Genomic DNA, 18,507 nt, shown 5'->3' with positions numbered 1-18,507 from the left:
GCTGTTGGATGAGAAGAGAATAGCAAAAGAGAATAGATTGATTCAACTGGAAGGTGAACGGGTTTTGTAAATTTTAAACAACACCGTGAAGCTTTAGCAAGGGTTGAAGAGAAAACAAACAAGTCAAATTTAAGTCATCAGGTCGGTACTACAGGTGGTTCTGTCAATGGACAAATGAATGCCCTCTGGGAAGGATGAAGATGGAGACCTTGATTCCCAGAAGGGCAGGCGTTTGCATTTATGATTTAAGTGAATTACTTCCCAACAAGTCAGATGTTCTTCATCCTCAATCCAATTTCCTTCCTTGCTTAAGAGGTATATTTTTGATGTAACCTCAAGGAACAAACAACTCTGATTTTATGTTGGTAACGAAGCTACGCATTGAACCTTTGTTCTGGTTAACCCAGATTACACGGAACCGAAGTCTAGCCATAGGGCAGCAGGTAGGAGCACTTGGTTCACAAGTCTGACTCCAGAACCCACAGAGCTGGTGTCTTACATTGTCATCTGTGCACTGCTACAAGTGGAGATTGGACAGGGGAGTCACCTGGAAGCTTGAGGACCTGCTAGCATAGAGTACACACAGCAGCCAACAACAACAAACAAAACAAAACAAAAACAAATTCTGCCTCAAAAATGCAGAAATCCACAACCGTTTCTAAAACACACAGGCTTTGGCATATTTGTGCCCACATTCACACACACACATACACACACACACACACATGCACGCAGGTGCGCGCGTGCACGCAGACACACACACACACACACAGGAAGAGAGGAAAAAAACATCTGGAAAGTAAAGTTGCCCTTCTTTCCTTCGGCTGTGAGCCTCCATTTAAACACTGCCCCCTTCCCAGAGATCACCTTGAATGTAGCACACATTCCCCTCTCCCCACCACTAGGAATATAAGAAAAATAGTTTGTGCAGGATTAGATTTTAGGGCTATCTTTCCTTTAGGGAATTGTGTTCCAAATCCCATTTATAAAAACTAGCAAAAGTGTGTAAATTATGTATTAACTAAGTCACAAGGTATATGAATTATATATGTTCACAATGTTAAAAAGAAAAAAAAAATAGGCATACTGGTCTAGCAAAGGAAACCTGGGGCTCTGAAAACCCCGCAAAGATCATTTTGCTCCATCAGTTCAAACTCTGCGCGTTAGAATAGAAACTCGAGTTGAGACCCCAGACCGCAGACATCTTGAAGCTCTTGGGAAGATGCTTGTTTTACTTCTTTCCCTTGAAAAAATAACACTATCTGTTTAGGTGAGAAATAGTCATGCCACTTTCTGTTGTCCTTCCCCTTCTGTATGATTCTCAGAACTCACACGACCATCTCCCTGACCTGTCTCTTTCTGGGTAACACAATTATTGGCTAGGGAGGAAGGCAGTCAAAGGTTTTTACTGTGTTTGCTGCCAGGCCTTCTTTTTAACATACCTGGGTGGCACAGATATAATGTTTCTGAAACCTGGCTGGTGTTTAAAGATTCGTGGTGAGGGATGCTGAGTGGAAGAGTTCTAGGAATGGATCTTGGTAAACTGTCAACTTGAAGGTTTGACTCTCTGAAACGTCCCTGGACTGTGCAGTATTAAACCTGCTGCAAATCCCAGGCTGGCTTTGTCACTGATGGAGGAGGGTACTTCAACAAAGGACATGTTTGTTAGCAGCTGCTCAAACACTAGCCATCCTCTCTCAGGAAAGTAACTACGATGCAGTAGAGAAATGGTACATGCGTGTTGGTTGTTACATCCATAAATAAAGCTCACTGTGTATGTATATACAACCATACATGAAGTCTTGGTAGTAGGTCTAAGAACGTGATTAACTAAGAGTCATCTTACCAGCAGATTCTGGAACCAGCCTGTTTGAATTTTGTCACTATAAATCACTTGAGAGTATCTTTAAAAATCTAAGACACTTATTTCCACGGTTCCAAATTTTGGGTGTGCAGAGGCGTATAATCGGTTCTGTGTCAGCCTGGAAGAACAAGGCGATAGTCAGGAGTACCAGTTATGGAGAGTCAGGTCACCTCATAGCCATTTCAGAGGCATGGGCTCTGCCCTGCCCTCATTAGAGTGACGATGAACTGTGTTTATCCTGTACTAATTATGTCTTTTTTTCTTTTTAATCCCAGGAGGTGAATTAGTTATTCCTCTTCTTGTAGAAGACCCTTTAGCTACCCCTCCTATTGCTACACGTGTACCCTCCATTACACTCCCCCCTACCTTCCGCCCCCTCCTCACCATTATTGAGACCACCAAAGATTCCCTGTCCATGACCTCTGAGGCGGGGTTACCTTGCTTGTCGGACCAAGGCAGCGATGGTTGTGATGATGATGGCTTGGTGATATCTGGGTATGGCTCAGGGGAAACCTTTGACTCTAACCTGCCCCCTACTGATGATGAAGATTTTTACACCACCTTCTCCTTGGTAACAGATAAGAGTCTTTCCACTTCAATCTTCGAAGGTGGCTACAAAGCACATGCGCCCAAGTGGGAATCCAAGGACTTTAGACCTAACAAAGTCTCGGAAACTAGTAGAACTACAACCACATCTTTGTCCCCTGAGCTGATCCGCTTCACAGCGTCCTCCTCGTCTGGGATGGTGCCCAAATTGCCAGCTGGCAAAATGAATAACCGTGATCTCAAACCCCAGCCTGATATAGTCTTGCTTCCGTTGCCCACTGCCTATGAGCTAGACAGCACCAAACTGAAGAACCCACTAATCACTTCCCCCATGTTCCGTAATGTGCCCACAGCAAACCCCACGGAGCCAGGAATCAGACGGGTTCCGGGGGCCTCAGAGGTGATCCGGGAGTCCAGCAGTACAACAGGGATGGTCGTCGGCATTGTGGCTGCTGCCGCCCTCTGCATCTTGATCCTCCTGTACGCCATGTACAAGTACAGGAACAGGGACGAGGGGTCCTATCAAGTGGACGAGACGAGGAACTACATCAGCAACTCGGCCCAGAGCAACGGCACGCTCATGAAGGAGAAGCAAGCCAGCTCCAAGAGCGGCCATAAGAAACAGAAAAACAAAGACAAGGAGTATTATGTGTAAACATAACGCCTATTCGTATGTGAATTTAAAACAGATTCATATACACACACCTGAGTACTTTGACAATGAGACTTAACTTGTCGGATGTGTTCTGTGAGACGGGGTACACCACGACTATGGTGGGGAAAACCATTTTTAAAAGGACACATACGATGGTGTATCTCTCTGTAAAGTTCAGCCATGCTGCGAGATTGCAGCCATGGCGCTCGGAGACAGAAAGTTCTCTCTGCCCTGCTGTATCATAAAGCACATGCTTAGCGCCCTGGAGCAAGCCCATGACTCCATGCGACTTTGGATGCTTCCTTCTCTCCAGGACCTTTTGACAGGGGTAGAAGACAATATGACTTACTTGTTTCATAACTGCAAGTGAGTCTGTGATGATGTTTGTGAATCTTGACTGTAACAATGTTGGGTTATTTTTTGTTTGTTTGTTTAATTATGTAAAAAAAATAAGAAAAAAATGAGAAAAGAAAAATGCTTTAAAAAAATCAAAAAGAAAATAATACAAAAAACCCAGAAATAACCTTTATCAGATTCTGGCCAATGTGAGTGTAACTTTTCAAGATCTGAGGGGAAAATGGCCTTTGGGTTTTCACTTATTTTTTTGACAATGACTGCACATATGAAGAGAAAAAAATACTCAGAAAACAAAATGTATGAGACTCTTGCCATATGAACTCAAAAGGTACCATGGCATTCACTCCACGTAGCAGGTTGTAGTATCTCTAGAATCTGTTGTTTGTTTCCTAATGCTTTGATGAACCTATGGGGTGGATGATGATCTATTTGAAAAGTGGGTCCCCAAGATCTAATTTCAATGTTTGCCACTCAAACCTCGAACAGACGGGTTTGGGGCCGGTTTTATCAGAGCTATTGGTTTCACTTAACAATACTGTCCCTGTCCATCGACCCAAATTGTGTGAAAGGGGAGAGAGAAGCCCCACAAATGGAAGCAGAGCCTTTCCAAGGGAAGGGCAGGGGGTGGACTGGATCCGTGAGTGGTCAAAATGCATGCAGATAAAGAAAAGACAATACTAAGGTCTGTTTCAACAGACTGCAGGGGAGTTCCCAACTTGTAACACAACCACAAATGCTCACAAGGAGCCATGTCATGGCCAAGTGTGAAAGTCAGTCTTTCCCCACCCCCAATGTGATAATGTTTTCCATAGCGGTTTGATTTTGTAGCCTGATGTGAATAAATCTCTTTCCATCTCCTTCATGTCGCCCTTCACCCATCTTTTCTAAAAACAGATAAATAAATGAATAAAGCTGCTGTGACACACAAAAGGAATTTAATAGTATAATATATATAAATAAATATATATACAGATATATTTATCATGGTATGTTTGATGGGATGACTGACACAGAAATCTGTTCAAGTCTTGAAGTGGAATGAGAATGTTATTTTAAAAGAAAAAAATAACAAAACAACAAAAAAGCGAACCTTAAAATGTGAAGAAAGTGTGAGTTTTCGTTTTGTCACAGTTAACTGTGTCAAAGAGAATTTAAACAACAACAACAAAAACTTCTCAGATTTTGTTTACATATTTTACTACATTTTTGCTGGTATAATTCCTTAGTCACGTATGTACATACCGCTTTAAGAACTGTTATTTCCTTTCTCTCTGTTTGTTTGTTTTGTATCCCATTCTGTCTCCTTTTTATAAAGAGGAAACAATGTACAGCGTAACAATAAACTGGTTTTGTGGCCATAGCCATTCAAACAGCAAGAAGATAAAACAAGACACATATTCGCATAAAGGTGAAGTGTGTCCTCTGGAGGGGCAGACATAAATATGATTTCTTTTGTACAGATGAAAACCAATCAGCCGTCTAGATTTAGAAATCTACTCTTGCTGGTCTTTGTAAGTTGCATGAATATTTGACTTTGAAAAAAAAAATCTTAAAGACATGGGGCAGAAGGCACAGTCTAAAACAATGGTAGCCTTTACTGATGTGTATGGAAAGAGATGTTCCTCCTTATCTGAGATTTCAATGTGTTAAGAGTTCTCATTTTTGTTGTAATTAAAAAGACAGAATTATAAAAGGGTGTCAAAGCACGATTATAGATCAATGGCCCAGCCTATATGAAGTTGATTATAGATCAATGGCCCAGCCTATATGAAGTTGATTATATCTCGGTGTTTGTGATGGATTGCTGTTCTTGGAGTCTTGAGGTCTTGTGAACTGATCTCCTGCTTTCTTTCTTTACATTTTTTTAAAAGTCTGAGTAAAAACTCATCTGTTTATTCCTTTTCGTGTAAGTTTCTATTTGGACAATTTTACGGGAACTTGTGCATTCTGTATGTGAGCTTTCATTGTTTTCCTCGCAGACCCTCAAGGAATTTCTTTCATGATGTTGTGATGTTCCTGCTTTTTCTTTTTCCTTTTCACGTTTATTTCCCATTTGCTTTTTCGTTCAAGGATATGCTTAGCAATAAAATGTTCTTCCCAAAACCCCTGTGTTATGATGCAATTTTATTTTCTTAAACTTGGTAAAAGATCTTGCACACAGCTAAATAAGCCTTCTTTTATTAAGAATCAAGGAAGCTAGAACCACATACATGTTCTAGAGACTGTTCTGACACTTACTAATTACGGAATGAGCCAAGAGGCATATTTATGAGATGGATTATCTTCACTCTACCTGAAGACTTTGTGTTTAGATTGCTATAATGGAAAAGAAGGTGGAAAAGTCATGTTCCAGAAGGTAAGATGTCAGAAGCACTGTTTTCTGAAAAAAGATTCCTGGATGCTATATTTTCAAAAATGTTTGCTATCTTTAAGTGTTTTCCATAAGTCACGAAACTTTGGAGGTTGTTCAGGAATTGTATTCAGACATAACCTTGTAAAGAAAGCTTTAAATATCTTTCTTCCTACGCTGCCCACCATAGTGAAAAACAACTAAACAAAACAAACAAACAAAAAAACAAAACAAAAGCAAAAAGCTCACCAAATTCTATAGTGAAAGTTGAATGATTTTTTTAATTTTTAGAGTTTCATCCTACAGTTTCCCTCTATCAGGTCTTCATTTACTCAATATGGTTGTACTTTTCTCACATCTCTGGAACTCTAGACACACACTTTACTTTGACAACTGGGTAGTCAATGCTGTACCCTGTTTTTCACCATGACCCCCCCCCATTTTTTATTTAGCTAAATCACTAACCTCAATGAAGTTTTAAAATGATGGTATCATTATGAGCTTTCAGCTTTCATTAGTAGGATAGTTATACTGTTGACTATCTTGAGGATGGAATGAAAACAGGCTTGGCAGTACTAAATTATATGAAGTTCTTTTTTATATAGTTATTATCTCAGATAATTGACTTCATAAAGAAATGACTCATCAGTGTCCATGATGTGCCAGGTGCTCTGCTGCTTTCATCTATGTGTTCTTAATCGACTTTAAAGATGAAGGAACAAAACCACAAATAGCTTAAGAAAAACTTGGCTGATACCTTTCCAGCCATGTTGATAGTCACATTGCAGTAGCCTGGAAGCCCATGACCAACACATGGGATTTAAGTTTAAGTGGAGTTGGTTGGTGTCCTAGATGGATTACTGCATACACGTGAATGAAATTCACAGATGTGCTGAGATTTCTCATCTGTAAAAATAAATAAATAAAAGCATTAAAACTCAATGACTTAATTATGCAATGTACAATTTTTAGGTTTTTAAAACATCCACCTAAACTAACAAAGATCTTTACCTTTGTTTTATATAGAGAGGACTCTTCATATTAGCCTCTTCCATGTTAATATTTGATTATTAATTTATTCTCTGTGTGATAATTTTCTTCTCTCCTTGGGTATTCTATACCACAACTGATACACAATAAAACAATTAATTTAGTAATTATTAAATGGTACAGCTAAGTCAGTTCAAGGTACTAGGTATAATCGAGAAGTGTATTCCCAACTAACAAACATATCACTGACATTTAGTAACATAAGACTGTCTGCCACATTTTAAACAAATGTCTAGAAGTCTGGTTTAATAAAGTCAGTATATTTTGAGGAAGATGTTGTTAGAGTTAACAATTTTATGGATAAATATTGCAGTGAAGTTTTCAGACAGTAGGTTTCCCACATAGAGACAATAAAGACTGAAATGCTGCTTGTTTGCAAACCACTGGTCAAAGCACATTCAGAGAAACCATTTCTTAATTTCTTTTAATGATGAAGTCGACATGGCACTGTCCTTTTTACTGAATTGAAATTTTGACACTATGTTTGGCAATAGCAAGGCTTAGTTCCAATTCTGGCCCTCAATACAGGGCCTACTCTCTGTCAACTGTGGCACCTTGAGTATTCTTGGAAACTACAAATGTACCACATACCCCTTAGCTCTGTTGTAGAACTAAATGACCTAATATGGATATGAGCCCTCAGTACAATTCCTAGTCCATAGCCCTGAAATCATATCTACTTATAAAAAACAATCATTTATTATCACAGAAAAAAAAAAGATTCCAAAATTTCTTCTGAGAGTCTAGGAAAGAAGCTTATTGGAGGTTGGCAGAGCAATCATTTTATTCCATCATATAAACTCACTCACTGCCCTCTTATTTCACTACAATTGATATATATATATATATATATATATATATGTGTGTGTGTGTGTGTGTGTTTGTGTGTGTGTGTATACATACATATACATATACAATATACTGACTCTTTGATCCCTTTTTGAGTCTTTCATCAAGTCTGTAATAGTTCTCTGAACCCCACTTTATCCAGCTTTTTAGGTGCACATTCTTAGCACAGCATACATGGTAATGCATTCTCTGATGCAAAGGGCCTTCTATTCCTCAAAATTTATAATTTAACCATTGCTTTAAATCAGTGGTTTTCAACCTTACTAATGCTGTGACCACTTAATACAACTCTTCATATTGTGATGAATTCCAACCAAAAGGTTATTTTCATTGCTACTTCATAACTGTAATTTTGCTGCTGTTATGAATCAGAATGTAATGTCCTGTGAACTCTCTAAACCTTACTACACACTATACATCATAGACCATTTTTGACATTCATTCTTTTGATAATTCAGTATTTTTCAACATGATGAACAATGAATCCATTATGGCCTGTTATTACTTTGCTTCAATGAAGAAAGAAAATATAAATAGAACTTTAACTCCTTTGTTTCTCATATAGACTTACATTTTTACCCAGAGTTTGAACTTTCTCCAAAAATATCCAAAATCTGTAATTTATCCAGCAAAACCAAACGATTTCACTGAGATTGGGTTGATAAGTCATTTATTTATTCATTTTTTTCCTAAATAATTAGTGCAACTGAAATAAGGGATGCTAAAGAGATTAATAGTAATAATGTTCAAAAAGCACAAACGAAGTCCTTTGTGTGTTCAGAAGACTTTACCTACAGGAATGGTGAACTAGAAAGACTTGGAACAATTAAAAAGGGCTATAGGATTTTAGTCAAAACTAAAACACTAATGAAAGCTTAAATTTATAATTTCAATGGCATTAGGACTATAAAAAGCACATCAGCAAAACATATGACTAATAAGAATTTAGAATCTTGTCAATGGAAGAGAAAAGAGGAATGGCAGACTGCCATGGGAAGTTCTGGTCAAGGGCCAGTATGTCCCTGAGTATAGAGGACATAATCATGTTTGAACAAGGGCCTAATAGATCTGTCCTCAGGAAGCCTGCAGGGTGAGTGGAGGAGCCAGCAATCCAGATCAGGGGCTATTTTGAAGAAAAGAGGCAAGAAGAGGACTTCTGTCACAGACATAAAAAAGACAGCAAGCAGAAGCTGCCTTATTTTTGAGATAACAGTGGTGAGGAAGATGTCAGAAGTAAGTATCAATGTTTTAAAAAAAGGAGGTGGAAAGCCACCTAGAAGCACGATGAGGGGTCTGTTGACGGTCCTGAGAAGAGAGTTTATGAAACTACTTTTGTTTCTTTTCTTTATACACATATATAATTCCTATATATACATATATGATATACATATATTATTCATAATATGAGTAATGAAACTACGTATGTATAAATATTTAGATAGGGTTTTTTTTTTCACACTATATAGCCCTGGCTAGACGGAAACTGATAATGTAGACAAACCTAGCCTCAATTGCACAGAAACCTGCCTGCCTTTGCTTCCCATGTTCTAGGGTGGAAGGCATATGCCATGATATCTAGCCTGGAGTAACTTTTAAGCATCACTAATGTGTCAGCTGGTATCAACCAACGGGAATACCGAATCTTTGTATCTTAGCTACGTTTTCCTTTCCTTTAGAAAAATTGATGACACTTTCATGATTTTATATACAAATTAAAAAAAAGGATGAGAGAGGTTTCTCAGTGGCTGAGAGCTTGCACTCCTCTTGCAGAATACCCAGATTCAATTCCCAGAACTCATGGCAAGTGTCTCACAACCCCCTGTTACTCCAGCTCAGGGATCTGATGCTTCTGGCTTATGCAGGTACATGTGTACACACACACACACACACACACACACACACACACACACACTTGAAAATTTAAATATAAAAATAATAAATAAGTGAACATAAAAGAAAATAAGCACAAGGAACTTAAACAACTTCTCTGAGCTCACATAGTCAAATGCAAGGTAGTAATAAGAAGTCCAATCTTGTAGTTCTTAATTTAGAAACTCTCCAATTACATACTGCTTTCTCTAGAGTATCCATTTCCTATTTTAAGAGGAATATTTGAAAGGAAACATCAGGGATAGGATGCTGTATTTGTTCATCCATTTGCTCAAACTCTTATGACAAAATAACGTACTCTGGGTGGCTTAAACAACAGAAATTTCTCATAGCCTTAAAGATGGAAATCTCACCTAAAGGCCTAAAAGATTCAGTTTTCTTATTTGTAGATAGCCATCCCTTTAATGTGTGTACCCATGGCCTTTGTTGTCCCCATGAGCAATGAGAAAGACAGAGAGGCAGAGACAGACAGACATCTTCCTCTCCTTACAAAGCCATTAATATTATTGGATAGTTTTTATGGGAGGTTCTATGTCAATATAGACATTTCTGGAGTTAGGATTTGAGTATATGATCTCATCACGGAACATTGTTCAGTATGTAGAAGATACATTTCAAAGGATCAAGAGAGTGGCATATAGAAGCAACTCTAAAGTTAAAGCAATAGCATGGGCTAGACGAAAGAGCAAGTAAAACAAGAGGCTGGACCACAGAGTAGGGTAAATCATATGAGTAGGAGCCAGGGCAACAGAACAATATTGGGGAATGTGTAAGAGTCAGAGCATACAAGAGACAAAGCTGTCAAAGGAAGTCAAAGTCAGGTCTTGGAGGGGTATAACATGAACAATGTGAGGCTCAAGAAGTCCTGAAATGTTCTTAGTGCTTAGGCAAGTGAGTTCTAGAATCAGTATGCCATGGCTTGCATTATGATGCTACACCTCTAGAAAATGAGCTCACTAAGGGCTAAAAGTTTCAAGCCTGTAATTACATTATGCCTATCTTGTAGGTGTATTTGGAAAGACTGAATTAAATAATCCATGTAAATGCTTAGCATATGCCTGGTACATAATAAATCTTAATAAATATTGAATATTACCACACTATGCTATTGTTACTGACTCATGAAGAACCAAAAACAATGGATACAGCCATGTCAACCAGCACCAAAGACTTCAAAAAAAAAAAAAAAACACATTGAAGTAGGGCTGGAGAGATGGCACAGAATTTAAGAGCACTAGATATCTTTCCAGAGGACCTGTGTTTGATTCCCAGTACCTACTACTTGACAGCTCACTACTATCTGTGACTCCAGTTCCCAGGGATCTGATGCATTCTTCTAGCCTCCATGGGCACTGCACACATGATTCACAAGAGACATATTGAGACAAAACACTCATCCATACTCAATAAAAATAAAGGAAAAAAGCCTAAATACAGTAGATATGCAATCATTTTGAATACTTCTTTGAATCCTCCATTTGTCAAGAAAACATGCCTTTCAATCATGTCTCACTAGCCAAATTTTCAGTGTTACTAATAATCTGTTTCTAGGTTCTCTCCTGGCTAAGCCCAAGAATGCTACCTATCCTAATCTTCAACCCTTCGGATGGGGTCCCAGTTCTGGGCTCTCAGTTTTCCTAGGGCAACAGGTCAGCTAAAAACAGAAAAAGCAAGATGCCTTCAGGCAACTCTGTCCCTAAGGTATTATTTTTTACTTTGCATTTAATTTAATATACAGTTGTGGCCATTTTCAGATGTGCTCCAAATGAAGGGAAGAGTACAAGGCCCTCTTTACCCACCATTTATTTTTAAGATTTGTTTCTATTTTAATAATCTCATTTTCTCTGAAGTTTACCTTCCCATGGAAAACTATCATTCAATACTGCTTATTTAAAAAAGAAAGAAGAAAGAAAGAAAGAAAGAAAGAAAGAAAGAAAAGTAACAACACAAGGGAGCATGTGCAGAATAGTTATCCCTGGGTCTCTGAACCTTAGCCTTCTTCACTGTGCTTCCAACTTTATAAACTTTCATTATTTCTAATGGACAGTTACAAACATGATTCTATTTCTTTATCCAATGACAACATAAAAGAGCAGATTAACTGAAAACTGAACTCTTGGTCATTTAATGAGATTGCCTGGAAACTGAAAGGGCTACTTGGCTGGTTGGTATTTCAATTTAAGTGCGTTCAATCACCTTTTGAAATGAATAAAACATCCATTAAGATTATAGATAGCTGCTCTGCCTTTTGTAAGTTGTGAACTTGTGTGTTAGAATCTTCTTCAAGGAAATTGGTAAGGAGGAATAATACTAATGCACACATATATAAATAAACAAGGATTTATTTTAACCATAGAAATATGAGCACCAATCTACTCCAATTTTACTGCAGGTAAATCTAATGTATTTGTATTAAATATTACTAATCTGACTTTACATCAATTTAACTGGAGAAAGAGCCATTAAGAACATGTTTATAGTTTGTTTGTTTGTTTATGTTCTACTCTCCATTGACAATGGTCATTTTCTTTTCTTGAATCTCATTCCCCTCCTATTTTTGAGCTATAATTTTCCTGAGTGTTATGAGAAAGAATCGAAGACAGAAAAGATTTTATGTTGACTCTTTGATAGCATGTTCCTCTTTATCACAGAAAAGGTACGTAGTAAGAAAAGGCACAGGTTAAGTCATCAGCAAATATTTGTTACTTGGTTTCATGGAACAGAATAAAATGGAAAATAGTTGGTTTCCTTTTCATTTCCTACTCTGTTTCTAGATCTTTGGTTCACCTTTTATCTCAATTTGAATTTTTGGAGACCCAGCAAAGCACATCCAAACACTCTTTTTTTTTCCCCCTGTAGCTTTGGAGCTTCTCCTGGAACTAGCTTTTGTAGACCAGGCTAGCCCCGAACTCACAGAGACCCACCGACCTCTGCCTCCCGAGTGCAGGGACTAAAGGCGTGCGCCACCATCCAAGCACTCTTACAGAAGGTTGCTTGGGTTTTCAAGAAAACACAATAACAGGCAGGCGGTAGGATGAAACATGAAGTCACTAAAACTGGAAAACTGAATGTCCCTGGCATCCTAATGTAGTTTGGGGGGAATGTGCCTTTATGTGTTCTGTGGGGATGAGCACTGATTTCACACTTGAAAAACAGAAAACAAGAATGACTCATTCTCAGTACCAGACAACAGGAGACAATAAGAAAGGACAGAAGAGACACAGCCCAATAAGTGCCCATATTGGTTGTGCTTGCTCAGAAGGCAGGGCCAAATGAATGGCATAACAATGATATCCCTTTTTTCTTCCTTGCTGTCTCTTCCCCCTTCCTATTTTATCTCTTTCACTCTTCCTTTTCAGAAGTAATAAACTCTGAATTATATACTCACATACAGTTCCTTTCTCATAAGGGAAATAAACTAATATCTTGATACTTATAACACAATAAATATTTTAAAAAATATCTTTAGTCATTGTATTGGTCTTTTGTGCTAGAGTTTCCTTGACTGCTTTTCTTAATCCTTAACTTTTAAACTTGTTTAAGCACAAATATAAAGACCACATTTCTAAAATATACCTGGATAATCTAAGCCATTTGTCTAATTAGATGGAAAGACTTCCTCATTTGACAGGTGACCTTTATTGCAATACGATGATCCAGATGTAACGTGAGTGTTTCTTTTAAACAGGTTGACAGATATTTGACAGAAACAACATTTGCAAGTATGTAATGTTGATAACATCAGATATACATAAATCAATGACCTTTGAACAAAAAAATCCAAGAAGAAAAAGAAATTTGACTGTGGTTTGATCAAAGATAATGTAATTTTTTTAAAATGTCAAGTGTTGTATAGATTGACCTCAAGTTGACTGTTATCTTTTTTTTTTTCACTCATATTCACACCAGAAAGCCATCTGTGTGTTCTCAGACTAGGAAAAGTTGTCAACACTAGAACCTCTTCAAGGTGCTCAGATGAAATGATGAATCTCAAAGGCCTCTATTAAGAAAACCCACTGTCCTCTGGCCAGTGATATGCCAGCACTATGGACTTTTGCAGGCGGGATCTAGACAGCACAGAAGGGGCTGTTTCCCTTCATGTCTTCTCAAAGAAGTTTGAAATTTTTTTTTTTTGGTTTAACTTTTTAAAAGCAGATGGAAAATAAACAACAGAGTATGAGGTTTATGCTAAATACATTTGGTTGGAGAGCAGTTATCGCATGCTGCCAGAAGAGCCCTAAGGATTAAGATAGTTTATTGGGATCAAACGCCTGGGAGATTTGATACAGCATAGGCAGTTTATTCCTGCCTGTTAAAATGCCGACTTGCTTATTTCTTTGCCACTCTTTCCCATCTTCTCTCTTCTTTCTTCCATAGCCCATTTATGATTATGTTATTTTCTTGTTCTCAGAGGGATCTACTTAGGTTTTTAAGCCTTATCAAAATTGAGACCTTGGAAGCCCTTCTGACCTTACGTGTACAGGGGAACAGTGATGCCGTATGTATCTCTCATCCACATTTTAGGACTATTCGGTCCCTGATTAACAGCTAAGATCTTTAGAAATAAAATCATTTTAGGAACTGTCTCAAGACTAGAGGAACAGATACAGACTTCAAATAACTAAACTTGAATGAACACAAACACGCTGGCAATCACAATGTATAGAGTAGAGCCAGGTAAAAAAGCAAAGCTAATTTTTTTTTTTGCCAGGCATATCCATTACTTGGATAAAAGGGTAAGCTGTATTCTTTGTAGGCAAATGCTATGTAAAATGTTCAACAAGGCAGACAAGTTTGTACACAACACATGAGCTTTCAGGAAAATAGGCATGAGACAGAAAATATAATCACATAAGCAGGAAAGCCCAGGGTATGATGTTGGGGTTTTGAGACTGCACCACATTTATAAGGGGGCCAGGCATGGAGTCCATTGACCTGGGTGGCATGATTTTAAGAAAATTGTGGTAGGAAAAGCTAAATGTTGATTGTGCCATGATAAAGTCATCCTGAAACTTTAATGGCGATTATACAGCACGGCACTAGAAGAGGTTCCATGTGAACACATGTCTACCACCCCCTTTGAAGTACTACTTTTGAGAAGTCTGGCTCAGTCATTATCAAATTGTGCTTCCATCAACCTGAACAGTGTGTCAAAACAAAGGAGCCATCCAACTTTCATTTTCCTTTCTTTCTTCTTTCAAGATAGTGCTTCCCACCATCCGCAAACACACACATGAAAGCATAGTTAAAAACCTAACTGTAAGGTCTGTATTTGTCTAGAGTATGAAAACTGAGAGTTCCTGGTGGATTACCTGGATACTATGGATAGGGTACAAAAGGGAGCGGGCTTACTAGGGGCAAGTGACGAAACAGGGTGGAGAGCACAGTGGATTAAATGTTAGTGTTTACCAGACTCTTTGCCTTAAAGGCCTCTCTTTCACTCCCCGTAAATATCCTCTGAGCTCAGCACTTTCTCCAGTCTTGTTACAGCTGAGGGAACTCAGTCTAGGGTTACATTTCCAGTAAGTTTTAGGCTTAGAATTGGATCCTTTTTTTTTTTTTTAACACAACAGGACTTAAAAACCTGGTAAATTCAGGGTCACTCTCCATAACAGTATTAACAGTGCCAAGAGTCTTTTTAAAACTTATTTTTTATGTCTCTATGAATGAATTTGCTTGTGCACCACATTTTTTTTGTCTATGCACCACATTTTTTTTCAGTGCCCATGAAAGTCAGAAGAGGGGTTCGTATCCCTTACTGAAGGTAGAGACAGTGTGACTGGGACTTGAACCTAGGTCCTCTGGAAGAGCAAGCAGCCAATGCTCTTAAATACTAAGTCACCTCTCCAGGCCTAACAACTCCAATTTCATAACAGTGGTTAGAATATTAATCCTAAAAAGGCTTGTGATATAGGCCTCACTATTTTTGTTTTGTACCTGAGAAAACTCAGAGGTAGGTGATGAATCTGACCTTGCGTAGCGGCCAGCTAGACAAAATTTTGGTTGTGGATTCTAAAGGCTACATTATTTATGCCAGACCCAAGGTCAGGCCATTCTTTTCTTCAAACTTTTTTTTTGAGGTGGGGGCATGTTTAAGAAAACCCTCAAACTACTGGTTCTGTCAGTTTACACAGGGAATTTTTTCCTTCTTACTTTCCCACCAAGGAGAGAAGAATGTCGTGATGATCTGTCCCTGGCCTTTTAAGTCCATCAGCAATATGTTGGTTGAGCCCAAGAATATGTTTACTTTTCTCATGTGTTTCAATATTTATCAAACCAATACATACACATAGATTAGGACAAATCAAACTTACTATCAAGTGTAAACTACTCCCCCACACACGGCACTTTCCTCAGCTCTACCGTCATCCTTCTTGCCAGAGGCCACCACATTCTGTCTGAGCTGTTTCTTCTGCATGTCTGCTCTCCTTTTCTAGGGGAGCATGCACCTGCCCATCCTCAGAATTACTGATTTCAAGTATTATTCACCGATTTCATAATACGGAGCATGATTTTTGTCTCTTACTCTGCCCCTTTCCTTCTATTTCTTCATTATAGTTTTTTTTAACATAGTATGATCAAATACATATTTTTTGGTACTTTTCTGATTGCTGTAATGCAAATATCAACCTTTGGTAGAAAAAGCAGTGTGTGATATTCATTGTTTCATTTGTACTAACATTTTGGTGAATGCTTATCGGTTCCTGGAATGAATAATAGCCTTTTCTTCCATTTTCTTGAATTTATTTGAACTCTCATTAATTAATTGAAAGATACTGTCAAGATAGGATTTTACCTTGCTAAATATGCCTAATGATCTAATTTGATTAATCCTTAAAGATGTCTCTGGTAGAGTTCTCTATTTCTTCCAACATGTATCCATTACTCTTTTCTCCAGCTTCTCATCTAACATCATCTGTTTGCTCATCTTCTTCTGTGATACATTTCTTGTTTCCTAGGGTTAATGGGTTTCTCTTTCTTATTTTATCCCTTTGTTACCAAAAGTGTTCTCTCAAATATAGGTTGATAGAATGTATTTTTCTTCTTGAATGTATTTTCTAGATTTTTATACATCTCTAAAAACATGACTGGCAGCTTTGTTCAAGTACAGAATTCTAGTTTTAAAAAAAATCATTTTCTCTGTTAATAATAGTTTTTTTTTAGTTCTTCTGGCTTTTAATGTTGCCATTGAGAGAATATATGCCATATTGGCCTTCTCTTTTCTGTGTATGCCTTGGTTTTAGCAGAATATTCCCTCTCCTGGGGTTTGAAATGCAGTGATGATATCCTTTGGAAGCCAGAGCTGGGTCAGCAACTCTGTGGCCCTTATAGTCTTGTCGGAGAGAATAAAAGATACTGTATTCTCCGGGCTTTATCAAATATTTTCTTTTCTTTTTGTATTCTGTTTGAGAGAGAGGGAGGTGGTGATGGAGGAAGGTCATTGGTTAAATAAAAAGAAACTGCTTGGCCCTCATTGGTTAGAAGATAGGTGAGAGGAGTAAACAGAACAGAACGCTGGGAGGAAGAGGAAGTGAGCTCAGACTCGACAGCTCTCTTCTCTGGAGCAGACGCCTCAGACAGAGACGCCATGCTCCCAGCTCCTGGGCAGACACGAGATGAAGCTCCGACCCAGGATGGATGTAGGCTAGAATCTTCCCGGTAAGCACACCTAGCTGTGCTACATAGAATATTAGACATGGGCTAGTCCAGGTGTGAGAGTTAGCCTAGAAGAGGCTAGATAGAAACGGGCCAAGCAGTGATTAAAAGAATACAGTGTCTGTGTAATTATTTCGGGGCATAAGCTAGCCAAGCAGGTGGCTGGGGTGCTAGGAACGCAGCCCTGCTGCTCCTAATTACTACAAGGTGGGATCTTGTCTGAAGAGTGTGTCTAGATTTATCTAGACATCAATGCCCAAAGTCTTCATGAATAAGTACCTGCTACATGTTTGGCCTTGAGAAGACTCTGGAGACCACAGTTCCTCTTTCAAGGGTACTTGGAATTTAGTGGTAGAGATACGATTTAAAAAAAAAAACTTTAAGAAAGTTGAACCACAATAGAAAGAATTCATAATGATGCATAGAAACTGTATAACAATGCTTCAAGGTAATATGAATGAATTACAGATAGAGAGATGGGAAAAAATGCCCAAAGGAATGTGTGACTAATGAATCAGAATGTCTGAAGAGCAATAAAACCAGGAAATGACATTACCACAAGGATCTCTGAAACCAGAGTTATTAGTGCCAGAAAAAGAGATATCAAGTCACAGGCAACAGCGTGTGAAAGGCACAATGGTGTGATAGGGAAATCAGACCCTTATTTCTGACCAAAAATTTGATTAGATAAGATAAAATTTGGGACCAAATCATGGCCAGTTTTAGCTGAAGGCAGTTCTTGAGGGCAATGGCTTTCACTCAAGACTCTTCATTGCTAATCTGCCACCTCTTCTGTATTAAAAGGTGAACAACTTAGTGGTCACTGGTGTGCTTGATTAGTGAATGTGTGTTTATGAGCACGTGATCTCCAACAGTTTGTAGAGTTTCACGCTGTGAATTTTACAGAACTGACTCCAAATCATCGTAAAAAGAGAAAATGCATAAATATGTGCAGGAAAAGAAAGCTGGGTACTTGGTTTTATGCCCCATATTCCAAAGGGGATGGATCCCCCCACCCACTGTCTCCTTTGCAATTGTTATTGTTGATGGTTACTTCTTAGAAAGAAAGCTAGAGCAAGATGTTGTCATCTGTGTCGCCAGGCTAGCGACAGGAATCAATAGCTGTGTTACTTGCTGTGTGAGAGCAACAACAGACAGTTCAGACCTTTTTCATAGGTAGAAAACAGGGTGTGTCACCCCAATAATATTTTTGATGGGCACTGTGGGTTTCTCTGTTTTTGATGTGTAAGCGTGAATGATTCCAGGCATGTGTTTGCCCTTTGACAGCAT

General features: G+C 38.4%; 1 protein-coding gene across 1 annotated transcript in view; it reads left to right on the top strand.

The window, feature by feature from the left end:
• LOC121434301 (neurexin-3-beta-like) overlaps nucleotides 1-5,519 on the top strand; it is a 291,587-nt gene extending 286,068 nt beyond the window's left edge. The window contains exon 7 of the mRNA XM_041633108.1: nucleotides 2,140-5,519. Within this exon, the coding sequence (XP_041489042.1) occupies nucleotides 2,140-3,065 (926 nt within the window). The 3' untranslated portion in view covers nucleotides 3,066-5,519. The remainder of the gene's footprint in view (nucleotides 1-2,139) is intronic.
• Nucleotides 5,520-18,507: the final 12,988 nt, after the last annotated feature.

The sequence above is a fragment of the Microtus oregoni genome, unplaced genomic scaffold, assembly GCF_018167655.1.
Source record: "Microtus oregoni isolate MIOR12 unplaced genomic scaffold, Mior012 000043F_ref0000047, whole genome shotgun sequence".
NCBI lineage: Eukaryota > Metazoa > Chordata > Mammalia > Rodentia > Cricetidae > Microtus > Microtus oregoni.
Note: the sequence above shows the minus strand (reverse complement) of the source record. Positions and strands in the feature narration are given on the sequence as shown.